This window comes from Fukomys damarensis, unplaced genomic scaffold (assembly GCF_012274545.1).
Source record: "Fukomys damarensis isolate Sample0158 unplaced genomic scaffold, DMR_v1.0_HiC HiC_scaffold_19, whole genome shotgun sequence".
NCBI classification, from domain to species: domain Eukaryota; kingdom Metazoa; phylum Chordata; class Mammalia; order Rodentia; family Bathyergidae; genus Fukomys; species Fukomys damarensis.
This window is the reverse complement of record NW_022900931.1, coordinates 12,672,422-12,694,116: the sequence shown is the minus strand read 5'-3', so window position 1 is coordinate 12,694,116 and position 21,695 is coordinate 12,672,422. Positions and strand designations below refer to the sequence as shown.

At 39.4% G+C, this 21,695-nt stretch overlaps 1 protein-coding gene across 1 annotated transcript; it reads left to right on the top strand.

Annotated features, from left to right (window-relative positions):
* The first annotated feature begins 5,172 nt into the window (after nt 1-5,172).
* On the top strand, nt 5,173-21,309 carry Art4 (ADP-ribosyltransferase 4 (Dombrock blood group)). The gene is made up of 3 exons (XM_010638429.3): nt 5,173-5,704; nt 7,654-8,362; nt 20,014-21,309. Exons 1-3 carry the CDS (start codon nt 5,522-5,524, stop codon nt 20,103-20,105), a joined length of 984 nt encoding a protein of 327 aa, XP_010636731.1. The 5' UTR covers nt 5,173-5,521; the 3' UTR covers nt 20,106-21,309.
* Nucleotides 21,310-21,695: the final 386 nt, after the last annotated feature.

Below are 21,695 nucleotides of genomic sequence, written 5' to 3'. Positions count from 1 at the left end.
TGGGGAGGAGCTCTGGTACTCCCCAGGATGACTGCTGTTCTCATCGGGAAACCCTGATCTTCACCGTGAGCATCAGTTCTGGCTCCAGAGCAGATCCCTCAGCCTGGTGGCGCAGATCCTTCCCCTGCCAGTGCAGGCTCTCTAGCTCCCACTCCTGTCCTTTGGGCCTTTCTGGTGCAGGTCCTCAATACAGACTTGCATGAGACATTGCTGTGGGCTCTGGGCCTCTGGCTGGAGGATGTTGCCTTGGGCTTTAGGCTTTCAGCTGGACTTGTGTGGACATTGCCATGGGATCCAGACCTTCTATTGGATTCTTTGGGTCTCTAGTGTATGGACAGATCTCTTGCACTCCTCTGCATTTGGCTTTTTGGGTGAATATTATAAATGAATCCATTAAATTATGCGTCCTGTATTAAATCTATGCCCTTGCAAATCCTGACCACAATAACCATCATATGCATAACACACACACACACACACACACACACACACACGCACGCACACACACACTTTTTAAAAACCAGAACCTAGAGATTTAGCTTACCTCACTGGTGTGAGATGGAGGGGTGTTCATATGATAATACTGCTCTCCTGTCACCCATGTTTTGGCCATCCTGCTTCACCCTGGCTGGGCACACTAATTCATTCCATCTTCAGGAGCCTCACTCATGCCCTTTGTCCAGACTGCCTCTTATGCGGTCTCACATGAGAGCCTCAGAGGGATCCAGTGTTGGATGTTGGGTCCTCACTTGCTGTTTGCTCCATTCTGGAACATGGTCTCTGATTTATCTGGGATCACAGCCCCTTCCTAGAATTATATGTAACTTTCAATGCTCCCAGGCCTATGTCAAGTTTCAAAGCTTTCATCTTCATCAGTTTTAGGACTATGGCTTAATTCTAATCCCCATTCTTTAGCTAATGAATCTGATTAGTGTTCTCTTTTCACATTTGTTTTAGAAAATGGAGTTTTTACCAGCATCTCTTCGTAAATATTGTACCCCTGATAGCTGACCTTCAAGATTGCTGAGATCTAAGCTCAGGAGCTGGGATCCTACCTGGCTGATTACTGTTGAATCCCCAGAGTTGGACCCACAGCTCATTGCAAAACCGGAATGTAAAACTACACAAATAAATGGCGCTGGGGCTTGAATGCGTCTTCCAAAAAATTAGCCTTAGAAAATTAATGTCTGTACTTATATATTAGTGGTACCAGTGGTATTTGAAGGTAGGGTCTTTGGAAGGTAGCTGGGGTGAAATGAGATGATAGGGCTGGGACCCCTGTGACAGCACTGGTGGCTGTAGAAGAAAAGAAAAGAGGCCAGAGTCAGCAGTCTAGCTTTGTCTCACCACAGGATGCCCTCTGCCACATTATGATGTAGCAAGAAAGTCCTTAGTAGACACCTGTACATGCTCTGGGACTTCCCAGTTTCTAGAACCATGAACTACATCAATCTCTATTCTTTATAAATTATTCAGTGTTTCAGTGTTCAGTTACAGCCTCAGAAAATAGATCGTGACAAATGGTTACTGCTTTGTCAGGTATTCTCCGTCACTTGCTCCAGTGGAGCAATGAAAGGGTCCTAAAGTTACACTGGATCTTCTGCTGCCCATTATGTCCAGAACCATGGACAGACCCAGTCCTGGTCCTTGGAAAAATGTCTGCCTATAAATTTGGGCCTTGGAACCTCTTATGGACAAGAGGAGTTCTGTCCTATCTGCCCCCGAATGAATGGACTTCCTTAGGTGATGAGTAATGTTCAGTTACTGAAATCTAGAAACATTCATTCATTCATTCACTCAACAAACACTTACTGAATGTCCAAAGCTTTGTGTGTGGTGCAGGCAGCATAAGTTGTTCTGTCAACAAGGTTGAGGGGGAGATCTATGGTGATAACAATACATAAAATAACTAAGGGAGCTTTGCTCACTCCATAACTTATTGGGAGTAAACAAAGACTGACAAATTGGCAGGGACAAAGGGAAAAAATGAGAACCAAGACCTGTCATGTAAAGGTACAAGATCCCAATGATGAATGTCACTGTATTGTATCCCTAAAATGTACCAATAAACTCAATGAGGAAAAAAAAAAGACTGACAAGTTAAAATGCAGATAATTCAATGCTCATTTCAGCAGCGCATATACTAAAAGGCAGATAATTCCAAACTGTCCTTATCACCAGATTGTAAGGCATCTATCATTGCCGTTCAGTGACTAACAAGGCAATTCAATCATCCTATAATGTTGACACTGACCCAAAGGAGTACAAGATCCCAACAAGGGCTCCTAAAAGCCGCTGCCAAGCCTGCAGGCTAATGGAGAAAGACACATTTCCTTCCTCAGTAAGACCCTCTGATAACTGCTTCACCCCATGCTCAGAACCTCAGAAGGTGACTTTAGAAAACTAATCTATGTGAAATAGGAAGAAAAGGGCTAAAGGTGTAGGGAAAGTGGGAAGGATAGAGGAAGGGGAATAAGGGGAAAGAAAAAATATGAGAAAATGAAAAAATGGAATTAAAGTGTTTGTAAATGGGGAGGGGAGGAGGGGTGAAGGGAGGGTAGGGACAAGGGGAAAAAATGAGAACCATGCCTGTCATTTAAAGGTGCAAGATCCCAGTAATGAATGTAGCTGTACTGTATACCTAGAATGTACCAATAAACTCAATTAAAAAGAAAATTTTTTTAAAAAAAAGAAAGAAAACTAATCTACAATACCTAAGCTCAGGAGCTGCGATCCTATCTGGTTAATTATTGTTGAATCCCCAGAAAATAGGTCTAAAAATTAGCAAAACTTCTTAAACAGCTACCTAAAGAAGTTATTAAAAAGCCCAGTTTCTGTAATGGATTTTCTATGAGTTTTTTATTCCTCAAATGCTCTTTTTAACGATAATAAATATTGTCAGAAAAATGATGTTTTTCATCTGCATACACATCAAATATAAACCCTTTCCCTGCTCCTTCCCCTCCTGTTCTTTCCAAAGGAGTGACATTAAAAGGTTGCAAATGTTCCTGCTGCCTTCTAGTGGCCTTACCCTGGAAGTGGTCATGGTAAGAAATGTTTAAACTGTACAGACAGTGATAACATGGCACACTCCTTTAGAGGTTTTGGTGACAGTGGGATCTAAGGGAGAGAAAAGTGTGTATGATTACTGAGAAGCTGGTTACTTTCACAAGGCCCTCAGTAACCACATCTGTAAAGTGAAGGTTAAAATGTCTCTTCATGGTTGTCTCATAAATTGAGAAAATATAAATAGGGATCCTGAAACAGTAAAAAAAAATTTGGGAAAATATAAAAAAGGATCCTGAAACAGTAGAAGAAAATTGCTACCTTATTTAATTTATCCAACCCTATAAGGTTAAGGAAACTGTGGCTCAACACAAATTACTCATTTTTAAGTTAATCCACCCAGCATTATAAATAAAACAAGAGCCACAAGCCAGATATTCAGACCATGATACCTTATTTGCCAAAGTAACAGCTGATAGTGAGAGATGTTAATAATTTTTAGTCTTAAAAGGCTAGTGCATTGCTATTGGTTGCTATTAAATCTACACGTATGCATTCCATTGGTCCATGATCACATCTTTAGAATTGTGCCTTAAAAATTGTGAGAAACACACAAAGATTTATGTTCAAAACATATTCATGTATTGTTAAGTGTTATAGTATGAAGGTGAAAACACTCTAAATATAAGATGGTTATTAAATAAATTTGGTCAGAAGTAATACAAATTGTTTTCATTTATTAAACAATCTCTGGGTTTCAGTTGCTGTTCTAAAGATTAGAAGCACTTCAGTGAGGCACTGTCATTGGCAATACAGTCACTGTCACCATTTAACATATGAGGAACCTGAAGAGGGCCAGGGATTTAGCTCAGTGGTGCCGACATCTGCCTTGCAGGCACAAGGTCCCAAGTTCAATCCCCAGTACCCCCCCAAAAGGCAGAGGAATACCTCACTTCAAATGTGATTAGGGAGATGTGTAAAATGAAGAAACTGAGGAACAGTGATGTTAAATAGCTTACCCAAAATCAGTTGTTAAGGAAGTAGGAGGGCCAGGGACTGAGTCAAAATAGCTTTCTCAAGAGTTATGTTCCCATCATTACTTCTGAGAGAGTGCAGTCCATGTTTCTCTACTATACTACCACAAGAAAATTATGTTCCTCAGGAGGCTGAGGCAGGAAGACAGCTGCAAGTTCGATGCCAGCCTGAACTCCATAGCAAAACCCTGTCTCAAAAAGGAAGGAAGGAAGGAAGGAAGGAGGGAGGGAGGGAGGGAAAATTACGTTCAATAAGTATGAAAAATATGGGAACATCCTTACATTAAAATGTTAGGAGAAAAAAGCAGTATAAAACTACATATTATATTGTTTGGGTTCTGAAATGTATGTGTATGCAAAACCAAAATTAAATCTAAATAATGGCTTTCCCCCAACAATGGGTTATAAGTAATCTTGTTTTATCCCTTATGTTTTCTTAGATATCCTGAACTTTTACTAATGAGACAAAACTATTGCAATCCTTAGAAAATTTAACCTAAAAAAGTATACAGGGTATTGTAATAAAATCAGTAACAGAATCTTCAAGAACAGCATTTAGTTTCCCTTAACAGTTAGATAATGAATTGGGAATTATAAATGGGAAATATTTGCAAAATAAAATCCTATTATCCCAAGGATTGTAAATAGAGGAAGACTATTTATACTAGAAAGGGAGGTTCCTGAAAGAGAGTGTGTAATAGAACACTTGTGCTAGATGTAAGGATAACTTTGTACACTGAATCCTAATTTGGATTTATGCCCTCTCTAAGTAGGCAGTTTTCTGGCAATCATTAGGATTGACTGCAGGCAGAAATAGAGTAGATACAGGGTCTGATGTTTTCAGAAGAGAAAATGAGGAGCACTTTGAACCAAGCAGCTACAGTCCCTGAAGTGGAGAGTGGCAAATAGGCCAGGGAAAAGCAGCGAAAAGAGATTTCTTTTTGCCTATAGCACCAAAAGTCCTGTTGTTTTGTAGCAGCCCATTCCAAGCAGACGCTATCAGCAGCACCAGACGAGTTGAGGCAGGCCCACCTTGGGATGGCACCACCCAGCCGCCCTGCAGGAGCCAGTCTTATAACTCATGATGCAAGCCTGGGGCTGCAGATAATGTCACTTGGCCCCAAACACGGTAGAGAGCATGCCTCTTCCTGACTTTCTGGAAACATCAGAGCTGAACTGCAGAGCCTGACCCTGAACATGCCTTTGGCATTACCTTCTCTACAGAACAGATTAAGGATTTTTTTTTTTCTAATTGGAAGCTAACTTGGTTCACTGTGTAAACTCTTATCGGGTGCATGCATTGGCTATCTCCGAGAAATTTCTACTTGATGAAACCCAGAGCTGATTTCTGCCTTTTGGAATGCTCTTAGTCGCCGATCGTCAGTCAACAGAAGTCTCAGCACAGACAGGCACGAAGAAGGTTCGCACTGAGACCCACTCAGAGAAAACCCCGAAGGAGAAGTCTGAGGGCTCCTTTCAGGATGAAGCTTCAAGGGAAGAAGAGGACTTTTAACACCAACAAAGGTTATCCATGGATCTACGGAGGCAAGAGTCTTCTTCTCCCAGCTGCTGCGGGTCCAGGGATGAGAATGAGGCTCCGAGGAGGGCAGCTGGCGCTCCTGCTGCTGCTCTGTGGCCTGCAGACACCCTCGGGGCGCGCTGAGGTAGGGGGCAATGGAGAAGCCCTGACCCTTGATTTACTAGGATGTTCCCCTGGTGACAACTTCCAAATGGCCCAAACCGGTGGTGGTGAACCTATGGTGTGCACGCTATTTGTTCTTCTTTTAAGACAAAAATGGTAATCTACGAGTTGTTTTGTTCTAAACTAAAACTGCAGTCTTCCGGTTTAAGTGTGGTGTTGGCACTTGGCGATAAAATGAGTGGGTTTGGGGGTCACAGTTTGGACACTCGGTCTCTAAAAGGTTCAGCATCACTGACCCAAACCCTAGGCCATTAAGGATCCAATTCAATTCAAACATTTTGGCAAATAATGTTAGTGACTTATCAGACAACCACTAAAACTCTAAAATTCTTTATAATTTATCAATTTATGGAAAATAATAGCATAGAATTACTTCCTTGATTTTTTGTTTGTCTGTTTGTTTGTTTGGTACCCGGGAATGAACTCAGGTCCTTGTGCTTTTGAGGCAGGCAGCAGCACCACTGAGCTAAATCCCCAGCCCACTTTCTTGATTCTTCATAATAACTATAAATACTGATTCTACAAGACACATAATGTAAAATAAACTAAGTCTATTTGACTTTAATCTGTATTAGATGGACCAACTTCATTTATAAGCATTTTAATTTAAAAGTCTATATATTGAAAATAATCTAACGTTAAGAGATAACAGTACATATTTGAGAGCTAGGAATATTTTAACAAAGTTTTGAAGATCCTTATAAATTTGACAAAATCAGATTTTTGGTTTGGTTTGGTTTGGCTTACATAGATTCTGAGACCTACTTTTAAACTGTGGTTAGCACAAAACCAGATGACGTGTCACTATAAATCACGTAGCAAAAGTACCAAATGAATGTTTTTAAGTTCCAGTCCCAATATCTTTCACATTGGAGAGAAATCTTGCCTTTTAATGAACACCGTTTCTTAGAAAGGCATTGTTTTTACCAAGAAACCCCTATTTCGATTTTCAAATAGTTAAATAATGAACTGATGACACCCAGTAAACCTCTATCTTCAATTTCACACAGACTAGATGCCAAACAGTCATATTCAATGGCTTCCCTTTAAAAAAAAAAAAAAAAAAAAAAAAAAAAAGCTTATCTTTTCTCCAGAAGAGGGACTTTCCTAGGCACATTCCTGATCACTGTCCAAACTTTCCTTTGCCCTCCTCCCCTAGACATGGACAGATTACTTCATTGGTAACAATGGGAAAAATTCTTGAGTATGCTGAGTTGGTCCCTGCCTTTCCTCCTGGGAGTCAGTCCATGGCAAAGGGAATGAATTTTCTGGTCTTCCGTGGTAAGAACCTTCTCTGGGGTCCACAACTGCTTGCAACTGAGTGAGCATGCCAGCCTCACTTTGCAATGTGTTCTTATCATGCTAATTACCAGCAGACCTAAAGAGCAAAGAAGAGAGATGTTCCAACCTTCATTTTATTTTTTTTCAGAATCAGGGTAGACATGAATATTGTTATTTAATGGAGTCCCCCTTGGAGAACCATATATTACCCATCACTTCAATGCTTTTACCCAATTGAGTTCAAAGATTTAACATACATTTTCGTCATTGAGAAAAGAGACACTCACAATGACATCCCTGAGAGAGTACAAAGGGGTAGCAGGAGAAATAGAAAGTATAATTAAACTATAAGGTTATTAATTTTTTCTTTCTACTAGACAGCATACAAAAACACTAATGATGCAAAAAAGTTTATTTCCTCCCTGGGAAGATGAGTTTTTTCAGCTTTCAGTTATACATGAAACTAAATTCAGGCACAGGTCACTGATGTAGAAATGGTTTTGAGTAAAATGTCAACAAATATTGGTTCTAAGAGAAAGACCCGGTTCTATAGAAAGCAGAAAATCTGCTACCACATTTGTCATTTGATTTGAATAATTCAAATCAAGCTTTTTCTTTTCTTACTTATAGGTTGCGATTAAAGTCGACTTTGATTTGGCCCCAAACTCCTTTGATGATCAGTACCAATGCTGTAGCAAACAGGTCATGGAGGAGCTAAGTCAAGGAGATTATTTCACAGAGGAAATAGATGCCCATAAACATTACTTCGGGGCCTGGCAAAAAGCCCACTTATCCTGGCTGGGCCGAGAAAAAGCTCTCCCCGCGAACATGACAGTCACCCATGCTGTGGCTCTCTTGGTTTACACATCAAGTAACCAGGTGCGCTCTGACTTAGCCAGGGCCATGGCCAGTGCTGCCAGGCCTCCGCAGAAGTACAAGAGTTCATTCCATTTCAAATATCTACACTACTACCTGACCTCAGCGATCCAGCTGCTGAGGACGGAGCTCAGCACTAAGAGTCGCACTCTGTGCCATGAGGTACACCATGCCGCGAAGGATGCCCACTTTGTAGCCAACGTAGGTGACACTGTCCGATTTGGCCAGTTCATCTCCACCTCCCTCCTAAGAGAAGAGGCACAGAAGTTGGGGGAACAAACGCTATTTACCATATTTAGCTGCCTGGGTGCCCCTGTGCAAGACTTCTCCCTCCAGAAGGAAGTCCTGATCCCTCCCTATGAGTTGTTTGAAGTTGTAAACACAAGCTACCACCCAAACGGAAATTGGTTGCAATTGCGGTCAGCCGGGAACCTGAGCACATACAACTGCCAACTGCTAAAAGGTAATTTTGGTCCAGTTTGGATCCATTTTTATCAGAATCACAGATCACTACTCTCTTATAAAACTTATTTTTGCTGTATGGGCTTGGAGGAAGGCAAAAACATGGGAATTGTGCACCAATAACAGTAGAACTGACAGATTAGAGAAAAACAGCATTATTTATTGGTTTCTCCTATCCTCTTTTTCTTCAACTAACTCTAGAAAAATCACTTCCTGAAACAGTACTACGGTATTCTCTTATCTGTGCAGGATATGTCCCGAAACCTCCATAGATGTGTTGAAAATGTCAAGCGTACCAAATCCTACACATATACTATATTTCCTATGTATCTATATTTGTGATAAAATTTAATTTTTAAATTAGATACAGTAAGAAATCAACAATAACTATTAGTAAAACAGTACAATTACAACAACATACACTAATAAAAGTTGTGGGAATAGTTCTCTCTCAGAATACCTGTGTGCTACACTCATCCTTCACTTAGGATTGTGTGAGAGGCTATAGTGGCTACATGAGATGAGGTGAAACAAACAGTGAAGCGTTGTGATGCAGCGCTAGGCTACTACACAGAGGCCTCTCAAATACAACGACTGCGATGCCGACAGCCTGTCTGATAGCTGGGACAGCCACAGAGTGTCGGATGGGCAGGGAGCATGTGGAGGGTGGAAATGCTGAAAAGGGATGGAGCACATCCCAAGTGCAAGAGAGAAGGATGGCATGAAATTTCATGGTGCTACTTAGAATAATACGTAATTCAAATATTATAAATTATTTCTTTCTGGAATTTTCCACTTGACGTCTTCAGGATGCGGGGAATGGTGACATATGTGTAAATCTAGTTGCTCAGGAAGGGGAGCCGGGAGCATTGTGAGCACAAAGCCAGTCTGGGCAACTTAGCAAGATCTTGTCTCAAATGCTTAAAAACACAATAAGATAAACTCAGATCATAAATGATTGTGGATAATGTATTGCAGAAAACAAAACTGTGCATAAGGGGTGATTACCATGCTATATGGGAAATTTTAGACAGAAAAGATTGCACATAAAATATTGCATTTCTCACCTTCTCTTTCAAAGTCACTTTTGCTTGAGGAGCAGCTGCTAAAAATTTTTTCCCATATTGTAGGTTGTCTCTTAGTTCTGTTGATGGTTTATTTTGCAGTGCTTCTGCAAAATAAAGTTTTTTAAGAAGATGAAATCCTAGTTGTTGATTCTTTCTGCTAGTTCCTGTGCTACTGAGGATTTGTTCATAAAATCTTTTCCTATGCCAATGTCTTCAAGAGTTCTGCCTGACTTATCTTCCAGCAAGTTTAGTGTTTCTGTTTTAATATTTAGATCTTTGATCCACTTGGATTTTAATTTAGTGCATGGTGAAAGATAAGGGTCCAGTTTTAGTCTCTGGCAGGTTGAGATCCGGTTTTTCCAACACCATTTACTAAAGAGGCTATCTTTCCTCCACTGAGGATGGTCAGACGAAGGACTATTATCTAGAATATAGAAAGAACTTAAAACAATCAGCTCCCCCAAATATAAAGACCCAATTCAAAAATGGGCATCTGAAATGAACAGACATTTCTCAGACAAAGAAGTAAAAGCAGCAAGTAAATATATGAAAAAATGTTCCACATCACTGGTCATTCGAGAGATGCAGATGAAAACTACACTGAGATTACACCTCACCCCACAAAGAATGGCTGCAACCAAGAAATCAAACAATAACAAATGTTGACGGGGTTGTGGGAGAAAGGAACCCTTCTCCATTGTTGGTGGGAGTGCAGACTGGTGCAACCACTATGGAAATCAATATAGAGATACCTCAGAGCGCTGGGACTAGAAGTTCCATTTGACCCAGCCATCCCTCTGCTGAGTATCTTTCCAAAAGAATTTAAAGAATCATATCACAGAGATATATGCACACCTATGTTTATAGCAGCACATTTTGTAATAGCTAAAACTTGGAAACAGCCCATTTGCCCATCAGTTGGAAACTTGATAAAGAGCATGTTGTTTTTCTATAAAATGGAATATGACTCAGCCATAAAGAATGATAAATTAGATTCATTCATAGGAAAATGGATACATATTGAGGATATACTCCTAAGTGAAATAAATAAGTCACACATGTGTAAATACCGAATAGTTTCTCTGGTGTGAATAAACTATAACAGTACATAAGATCCTAATGATATAATTTACAATGTAAAATAGGAAGAAAGGGACTAAAGGTGTGGGGAAAGTGGGAAGGGTAAGGGAAAGCTAATAAAGGAAAAGAAAAAAATATAAGAAAATGAAAAAATGGAAATGAAGTGTTTGTAAACAGGCAGGGGAGGAGGGAGTGAAGGGAAGGCAGGGACACGGGGAAAAAATGAGAACCAAGACCTGTCATGTAAAGGTACTAGATCCCAATAATGAATATAACTGTACTGTATCCCTAAAATGTACCAATAAACTCATGAGGGGGAAAAAAAAAAGAAAGAACAGCAGTCTATACTAAAAAAAAAAAGTCACTTTTGCTTTGTTTTCCTTGTTGTCATAGTTATTACTTGCATAAGGGGTTCTAAAATCAAAAAAGAGGAAGTAAGATTTATGTATTTTCTGTTTATTAACCATTCTTTTACACGATAGGAGACCCTAACAAAACAGATTGAATTAAAGCAAAATCAGTATCCTGGAAGCAATTTTAGTCTGACAAGAGCTGAGAATATGAACAGGTGTAGAAGCTTGGAAGTTCGAAGTGTTGTACCAGATCTCTGAGCAATGAATCATGGCTGTTCTGTGCAGGGAGCTATTCATTCTCTCTGGAGAAACTAAAGAAAGCTTTCCAGTAAAGGACCCTCTGGGGCTTGCAGTGGACATGGAAGTTTTCAGTAAGAGAGAAGCATCATTCCGAGCGGAGAACACCACATACTAAATCACAGGGGTTTCAAACAGCTTGTCTCTCCAGGAGCTCAGACATTCTGGGTGGCTGGAGTATAGGATGGAGAGGATGTAAGAAGTGGGTAGGAGAAGAAAGGGAATAGGTAATTTATATGGGGAGGAGAGGTATATGGGGCCTGATTGTACAAGGCCATGCAAAATACTTTTGAACTTCATGCTATAGGCAATAAGATGTCATTAGGCGCCTTTAAGTAAAGGAACATCACAAAATGAATGAATGAATAAATGAAAGAGCTCTAAGGATTTTGTGAAAAGTGACCTGAATCAGGAGAAATTATAGATATTATAATACCAAAAAAAAAAAGCTGTTAAACTGTTTCTTAAAAGGGAAAGGAGCTGATTCTGTTTTACCTTTTTATATTGTCGATACCTACTTGTTTCACTGAGGGGCTATTCTAGAGCCTTTTTTATCCAGGAGGAAGAATGTCTTTCTCTAGATGGAAAATCATTCATATTCATAGTTAACTGCAGTTGAGATGAATCTACTTTTGAAATATGCTTAAATCTGTCTCTGTGCCCTCGTTATTTCTGTTTATAATTCAGGCTCAGTATCTCTCAGTATCTTGGGGCTGTAAAGATCTTCACACTGGCATTCCCTTTGAGGTCTAGGTGAATTGCTAATACTTTCATTCCCTTCCCTCTCACCTTGGTAGCATGGCAACCAGACTATTGGAATGAGTATCTCCCTACAGACCCAGGAGAATAATGTTGGTAGAAGAGGAAAACTGACGGTAGAATATGAAGAAAATAAAGAGATACTGATAATAAATGAGAACATTCACAGCCAGGTTCTAGGATACTTTAAAACTATACCTGCCTATTACTTCCTTCTTTCTCATCATGGCTTTGGGACATACAATTTTTCCACTAAGATAATGAGAACCATAAAATCTATTCAATGAAAGAAATCATAGAATGTGTTAATAAGTGTGAAACTGAGGGAGAGTGGTATATAACAGAAACAGTGCCCATGTTCTGCCACTCTACTGATGTCAGAGAAAAATGTTTCAACCCCTCCACAAACACACACACACACAAACTAATGACCTTGGCTTTCCAGTGGTGACATTATGCAAATACAACTTTAACTGAGTTTTGAGTTAAGGCTTGGCTGTGATAGCCACATATATTACTAGATTCTGGAAGTTTGGTTGGTCTTAAGTAGATATTTGAAATCACAGAATCATCAGTCTTGCATTTTCTATAAGCTCCTTGTGAACAGGACTACCATAGTATTTAAGGTGTAAATATGTAATCCAGGCAATTTGACCCCAGATCCACCCCAACTGGATTCATATCCAATGTGTGCTACGTATTACCTACAGGTTCTTGGTCAAGTTGCTTAAATTCTGCTTCTTTGTCTACACGTTCACATCATAACAGAACCTCATGGGGCTTTTCTTAGGATTAAATAAAATTATAAACATCTATATATTTTATAGCACATAATAATAAATGATCAGTTAGGGTTAGCCATTAACTTTAGTCTGCAGGTACAGAGATGCTCATTCGTGTTTGCTGAGTGAGTGGATGAACAATGGTGAATGAATGAAGTATTCTCTATCACACCTCTAAGTGACCTTGGCCTTGGGTTATAGGACCACTTAATGCAACTTCCAATATTTGAAGACCTAGAGAAGAAAAACATTATAGAAAGTTCTGCCCCTCATCGAGTAAGAACATGTTGTCATAAAATGACTAATTTATAATGTCATCACTTGCAATGTAACCATAGCTAAAGAAATTTATCAATTAGAAACCTGCAAAGCCTTAGGAAGAAAGCTTCTCAGTGGCAGAATAAAATGCCATGGGTATACAATGTGATATTTTCTTTGTAAATTAAAATGAAGAGAGACGTGTCAGAGGGCATTACGTGAGCAGCAACCAAAGCTGGAATTGACTCATTGTTCCAAGCACTACAGCCATGAACCAATCTGGGAGGGAGAAAGTGGGAGAGGAGTAAGCTTCAGCTACAATGGTGCCTTCTTTCCCTTGAGCCTGGACCCTGAGGAAGTGAGAAGCCTAGCTCTTCCTTTCCTTGGATCTTACCTGCCTGATCCTCATCTGCCATGGCTTGGTTGCTAGCACAGTCACTTTAGTTTAGGACAAAAAACAAAACAAAAATGAAAAACTATATAGTTTTGGATTGGATACAATCAGCATCCACTTATCTCTATGGATTTTTTAAAAATGTTTTCACTACAGTGCTTTTTCCTCTTCCTCTTCTTCTTCTCCTTCTCCTTCTCCTTCTCCTTCTCCTTCATCTTCAATCATAAGCTTAGGGCCATTTTAAATAATCCTTAAATTACTTCTATTAGTTAATAAGTAGTATTCCACTTACCCCAAGCTTCCTGCAGAAGTACTGGACCGATGTATACATGAATGACAGGAGGAGGGAGGTGGTGGGTCTTTCATGTCTGAGGGTCCTTCACTCAGAAGGAGTGAGGTCGCGAGACTCCCAGACCTGGATTTGAGAATAGTTGCTCTGGCCCTCTTCATTTCTCACTCTAACGCTAGCCTAGGGAATTCACAGATGGTGTTCTGAAGGACTAAGAACCAATTCCTCCTGAACTCAAGCCCTCTCAGGAGGCCCTTTCTCATTCTCTCTGGTCTCTATCTTACTCTGACCCTTCCTCCCTTCCGTTTTTTTCTTTATTAACAAAAGCTACATGCTGTTGTGTATTCCAAAAAGTCCCTGTGATCCCAGTGAAACCATTCCTGCTCCTCTTAATCTGAAAGATGAAATAAGGATGCCTGAAATTAATGAGCTGGGCTTCTATAACCGCCCCCCAAAGAAGAGGTACTACCATAAAGAGCATGGCTTCCCTAGTTTTTTTAATTTATATTAAAATTGGTCTCTTTGACTTGCAAGTCAAGTCCAAAGAGTTCCCAGGAATCTGCTGCCTTCAGAGAGTCAAGAGGTCAGGTTAGTAGCATAACACGCTAAGGAGAGTACATCTCAAAAGAGGAATTGTTTAAGTTATTCTAAACTAACAGCTAATTCTTCAAGCTAATTCTTTCCCCTAATTCTTCTACCACCTCTCACATGACCTCTTCTGGTTACTATGGAAACATGTCTTCATGCTTACTGAAAGACTCAAAATACGTTAACAGGATGTTAATTAGCTATTTGCCCTTGAATACTTCTTCTCTCAGAAACATAATCTGTGCCAAAAATCTTCAGACACATAAATACATTCTCTGTTCTGTATCATTGGATTCACAAAGAAGAGGGATTATTTGATAAAATGTTTTACATAATCAAAATTCTTAACATGTTTCTGGAAAAATATAGCCAATTGTTGGTAGTAGCCTCATTTTGTATGTAAACTTTGCCAGAAACAAATAGTGATAACATGAATACTTACCCATGGCTCAATCTTTCTGTGCCTCGGTTTTTTTGCATATAAAATAGGACCTTTTTTAAACCTTCCTTTTAAGATTCTGGTGAGGAAAAAATGAATTAATGTATTGAAAAGGCTCTTAGCACATATTGCATATATAATAGCACTCAGAACTTGTTAACTACTGTTAACCCTTACGCTTAATTGGCTAACTTCCTGCTTCTTTCCTGTTTTATTCTACTCTGGGCTTCAATCACCTAATTAGTTGTCCCTATTTGGCCTTGTCCTGTACTTCCTGTCTCAGATGAATGGATGAAAGAACAAGCAAATGAATGGATCTGAGAGACCACAAGGCATGGTAAAACACGAATAGGCTTTCCAGCCAGAAAGACCCAGGCATGTGTTAGCAGCTGTGTGGCCTTGTTGTGTAAGTGACTTCACCTCTGAACTTCTTACCCCATGTATAAAGCGAACTAATGCTTGCTTCGTGGAAATGTTGTGACAGCAGCTGGCATCTGTTCATCTCTTCGCACTCTCAGATACCACTGAGGACCCAAGAGTAGCATCCACATGCCAAAGACAGAATGACTTGATGGGACGAATGTGTGCCCCAGTGAAAAGAGAACAAGGAGATGGCAGAAGCAATGCTTGCTATTTTTGAGTGTCTACTTTTTGCTAGATAATAATCTAAAAGATTAATAAGAAGCACTCTACATTTTGACAGGTAGCAGCTATGGATAGCATTTGCCTCAAACAGTATATTAACTAGATATTCTCCATGTCAACTTTACCCTTTCTGCTTCTTTCAAGAGCATGGATATTCATTTCTCAACAGTATGATGTAATTCAGATTTATCCTTCATGAAATGAGTTATAATAATTATTCATTCCTTCTGGGCTCTATGCCCTAAGGCTAAAATGACAAAATTAGGTTAATATTCACTAGCAAAGTGATTTTTTAAAATTATTTTTTAATTGAGTTTATTGGTACATTTTAGGTATACAGTACAGTTATATTCATTATTGGGATCTTGTACCTTTACATGACAGGTCTTGGTTCTCCAAAGTGATATTTCTATAGTGGTTTAGTTTACAAAATGTTTTCATACATATTATCTATTTAATTCTCACAACCACCCTACAGATTGGGTTGTTGACCCTACTATGCAGATGTGAACACAGATTCAAAAAGGGTAAAGTGGTTTGCATAAAATTATTCATACAGTTTTTAAATGTTGGAAGTAGGGCTGGGGATTTAGCTCAGCAGTTTGGTGGCCTACCTAGCAAGCACAAGGACCCGAGTTCAATCCCTGGTACCAAAAAATAAAAAAAATAAATGATGGAAGTAGGTAGGTTCCTTTCCCATGTATTCTAATGAGAATTCCAGGACAATTTTCTCTACAAACTCGTTTCAGGAGATTCATTTGTCCTGCAAATGTTACTTTGAAGTGACCATTAGTTTCAAGCCTATCGACTGTGACTATTTATAACTTGGTTCACATACACATAAATACAAAACACACAATCTTATATAATGTCAATAGTTATTTCATAAATGCAGTACAGTTTTTGTAATTTCTGTTATAACAATTTTTATTGCATTATCAAACATTAATATCTGTGACATTCTAATCTGATGTCATAGCTCATTAATGGACCACAACCACAATTTGAAAAATAACTGCTATTCTTGTATTTGAGGGAAGAGCATTCCAAGAAGAGGAAACAGCAGATGCAAAGGTCCAGAGTCAGGAGCAGTAGCAAGGAAACCAGTGTATGGAAAGGACTGAGGGAGCAATAGGAAGTGAAGATGGGAATGATTTTGGACCCTAAAGGCACTTGTAATATTTTTCTCTTAGTCAGATGGGAAACCAGTGAACAATCTGGGGCAGTAACCATAGAAGATTTAACTTGCATTTTAATAGAATTGACCTGAAGGTTCAGTTGAAAATATACTGTGTCGTATGGCAAGGTTGTAAGGGAGAAACTAGTCGGGAGGCTATTTCAATCATCCAGATGAAAAATGGTACTGGTAGCAGTGGAGGAGGTTTTATTTGATCACATTCTGGACAAATTGTGAAGATCGGAGCAGGAGGATTTCCGACACCGGACATGAAGAGTGAGAAAAAAAGAAGAGTGAAGGACAATTCCAGGTTTTGGCTTGAGTAACTAAAAGGATGGAGTTGAAATTAACCGAGATGAAGAAGCCTGTGGGTAGAGTAGATCTGGGCATAAGGAGCAAGGGTTTCACATGTTATATCTGAGATGTGAAATAGCCAGCCAGGTTAAGATGTCAAACTGACAGCTGGATACGGAGGACCCTTTACTTACATACTCAATTTGTTCATGGGGGTGGTTGTAACTCGAATTGGTCAGTGAAGGCTCAGGCTCCTCTACACACCCTTCAAAGTCTCTCTCCTGTGCACAGGCAGATCTCAGTGTCCTTAAAGAGGCCCTGGCCCAGGACTTCTCAATGAACCCCACACAGGAAAGGATGCTGTCATGTTCCTCCCAGAACTCTTTAAGAGTTAAGTCTGTGTCTGAGGCCATCTGGAAGCACAAGAGGCTGGCGTTCTGGTTGTAACTTAAGACTTTGTTCTTAAGTTAAAACTAAAATTCTGGTCATAACCCAAGTTGTTCATATGTTGAGCTGGTTGTAATTCAAAGGTCCATTTTATATGGGTCTAAAATCCAGGGTTGTGACCAGGCTGGAGACACATATTTGGAGTTAATGGGATAACAGTATTACATAAAATGATAATACAGGATGAGCTCTCCACAGAAATTTATAAAGAGGGGACCACATTCCAATCTAAAAGGACAAGATGAAAAAAATAACAAAAGCCTAAGAAGTAATGGCTGGTGAGAAAGGAGAAAACTAATAGAATTAGTGTCCCAGAAGCATGATCAGGTACCAAGGAAAAGGGGGTCAGCAGCTATGGTAAGTAGAATGAGAGCTGAGGATTTATGCTTCAGGAACTTCAATGTATGATCTCTTGGATCAGATTTTCTAGGTTAAATACTGGCTCCGCTGGTGACTGTGCAGTCTCTCAGAAATGGTTAAACCCTCCTGTCTCACTTTCCTGATCTACAAATGAGAAACGATGGCATCAATCTATTGAGGTTATTAGGAGGATACTTTGGTCAGGGTACCATATACGATGCACAAGTAAAGTTGTGTAAGTCTTACCAGTGGTGGTGATGGTAGAAATACTACAAGTATTGGGGATAGGGATAATAATATTTCCAAAATCCTTGAGATAACCCTCATTTTACAGTTGACAAAAGTGAGGCTTCATGAAAGTAATTAACATCGCCAAGGTCAAACGGGCTTCAACACAGAAGCTAATCATCTCCAAAAGCCATCATCTTTCTGTTACACTGCTATACTGCTAAGCAGTATTATTTAGAATTACTTAACAACTGTCTTGTTCATTGGAATGTGGAAAAGCATTGGGTTGGGCATCCTTGTGATCTTTAGCCTCAATGTTGAAAAAACAAAACAAAAAATGTTTGAGAACCCTTCTAATTATTGATCTGCTGAAGTGGTATTAATTATTCCTGTCTGTGGGGTTCCAGATTAACACGAACTTTCACAAAAGTTTAAAAAGGTGGGTGTATACATATTATTTATTTTCTTTGCCTGCTATTAATGGCAATAACTAGAGCTTAACGTTACTGCTGAGGTAGAAAGACAGGCAGGCAGGTATACATATAGATAGGTGATAGATAGATAGACAGGCAGACACTCTTGGCATATATTTTTTCCAATTAGAATTTCCATGAAACTCAAAGAAAATACACATTTGTAAAACAAACAGAAATATAGTTCCCCCTCATTTGGTCACCTTGTAGATAATACAGACAGAGACTGAGGCAATGAGAGTTGAACCTCTTTCTACCTCAAACACCTTTTCTACCTGAGCAATCAGTGAAGAGTGGCTGAGGAGATTCTGCTATTTATTTATTTAGTGTACTGGGGGTCAAACTTGGGACCTTGAGCTTTTGAGGCAGATAGTGGAACCACTGAGCTAAATCCCGGCCCATTCCGCTTTTTATTAAGAGCACTGTTAGAAGGCTTCCATCTCCTGCCTCTTTTTATTGTCTGACCATTGTTTTACTAAGTAGTATTTATTCCTAACAATAACTTTGGTTTATACGGTTTTGCTTCCATCAGCCATACCTGGCTCTAAACTTTTGCAAACTTCCTGCAAAAGGTGTGCATGTCTAAGCAGTACACACACACATATACACACCTCAAGCAAAACTGTGAATACTTCTTGCATAAATACAACCTAAGCCTGTAATCCCAGCACTCTGCAAGGCTAGGGCAAAAGGGTCACAAGTTCAAGTGCCACTGAGGCAGTTTAAGCAAGACTGTCTCAAAATAAAAAATAAGAGCCGGGGATTTAGCTCAGTGGTTCCGCTGACTGCCTTGCAAATACAAGGTCCCAAGTTTGATCCCTGGTACCAACAGCATTAAATTAAAATTAAAATGGGCTGGGATGAGTGTAAAGACCCTGGGCTCAACCCCCAGTGATGCCAAAAAAAAAAAATTTATGAAAGGATATACATATCAACAGAGAGCATTCAACTGTTAGAAACAGTTCAGGCCGGGTGTGGTGCTGCAAGCCTGTAATCCAGCACTCGGGAGGATCGCTGTGAGTTTGAGACCAGCCTAGGCTACATAGTGAGACCCTGCCTCAAAACAAACAAACAAACAAACAAAATAAAACAGCTGAGTCAGACTGTCTGAACTGGAATGCTGCCAGTATCGCTCCCTAGATGCGTGACTGTGGGCAGGTTTCTTTCCATCTCTGTGTCGTGGTTTTATCAACTAAAAAGATGAAGAAGTGAGAATCAATATTCATAGGTTTGTTGTGAGGACTGAGAACGTTAATATGGATCAAAACAGATCATAGTGTAGAATAGGTACTTCTCTTAGTTCTCATAATGGTGACAAAGACGATGGTAATAAAGATGGAAATGCTGCTGCTGAAGGTAAAGATGGAAAATCAGATCTCTGCCAGCAACTGGCTGGAAAACCTAAAGTCAACCTCTAAATCTCTTGGTGCCTATTTCTTCATCTGCAAAATAAGCAAGTTGACTTCATTTAAGTTAGAAAAATCTGAGAATACTCTTTTAAATGTAGCTCATTTTGGGCCAAGGGTTTAGCTCAGTGGTTCCACCACCTGCCTCGAAAGTGCAAGGACCCAAGTTTGATCCCCGGTAAAAAAAAAAAAAAAAAAGTATCTCATTTCAAACATTTTTAGTAGGAATTTTATCTTAAATTAGTGAATTAATGAGAAATGAACTAGTTTTTTTAAATATGTCTAATTGTTGTTTTGTCCATTTTGTTTTTTACAGCTTCCAGCAATGCTTGTGCCCCTACTCCTATAGTTATTGCGTCTGTCTACTTCTTGTCCAGCATTATCATCTCTTCCAAAAGCAGAATGTAGAAGAAATCTGTGGCTTCTTTAAAATAAAGATGAAATAAAAACTCGTGATGGCCTTTTAGGTAGAAGCAAGAATGTATTTGCCAAGAAAGATGATTTGCTCTTCCCTCTGCTGAGATCAGTACATAGCTTCCCCTTCTGTTTTTGCCTTCACAGTGCCTCCTTGTCATCAGGGTACCCTGGGGAAGTCGCTCATCCCAGCTGTCATCTGATGCAGACCTAGCTCTGCTCAGGGCCTAGAATTTGCCTGTAACTCAGCCCTGAGCCTCTCAGTAGAGTTCTGCTCCATGCACACAAAGATTTATGCTAAAAAAGAACATGACCCAGTAATAAGCAGCATGACACACCATCATGATGCATTTTCTTGAAATTAGCTTGGGAATAGGGTAGGACCCTTTCTTTTTGGTGGCAATTAATGGAAGCAGGTTATGGGCTTATAGTTTGCTGGCAGCTATCTTACCACCAGGAGAGAAGACCCTGCCTCCCTGAGAAAGGAGCTGACACAAGGAAGAGCTGAGGAATGGGAAGAAACGGGATCCACTGACAATATCTGAGCTTCTGCATCCAACTCTTCTAAACCCAAATACCCTAAGCTTCATTACTTGAATCAATAATGAATGTTCTCATCAATGTAATCTGGATTTGATTTTCTATCTCAAGCAGTCAAAGGAGTTCAGTTGAATAGACTTGCCTTTTTCTTGTTATTGTTGTTGTTTTTGTGGGGGTTTTATTGAGTTATCCTAAACAGGAACAAATCAAAAAAATATGAAGCTAGAAAGCAAAAGATAAATTCTTAATCAGATGGGAAAGCTTTAAGCCCCAGAGACCTAATAAAGGTATGAATTTTCTTGAAAAATTTTTACCAGCATTGAAGATAAAACTAGTATCAGATGAAAAGAAACAGAAATAGAAAAGAAAGTTAATAAAAACAGTCAGTGAAATCTCACTTACTGCCAGTAACAAGGTTGTTAACATGCCTGTGCCTAAGATATCAGAAAAGTTAAAATTTAAACAGATGTTAATTTATAGAAAACTGGATGGAGATTTAAGTCTTCGTAGAGAATTTGATTATATTCAGAAAACATGTGGATGTGTATGGAGGTGAAGGAGAGCCTATGCAATAAAAATCTGATTGCCAAGCAAATAAAAGATATATGAGCTCCATTATACACAAAGTATGTGATGCAAAGTATGAATTATAAAATTTCACACCTGAAAATGTTCTCCAGTTCTTTTTAAGTAGCAGACCATTATTTTACTTGCTCTCCAAAGGCCATATGATTGGGGTAAATGGAGGAAAGGTGAGAATTACATTATAACTTTGAATTCTTACAGTTTACCCTTGGAGAAAATTATGTAAACCACAGCAAAAAGCTGGGCATGGTAGCACACACCTGTAATCCCAGAACTCAGAAAGCTAACATAGAAGGATCACCGAAGTTGGAGTTGGAGGCTAGCTTGGACTACATAGTTGAGTTCAAGGCCAGCTACTCAGCAAGACCCTGTCTCAAAAAAACAAACAAACAGAAAAGCAGCAAAGTGAAAATCAGTTCACCTTATCCCTCAACAGACTTCCTCAAAGGCCTTTGTTAT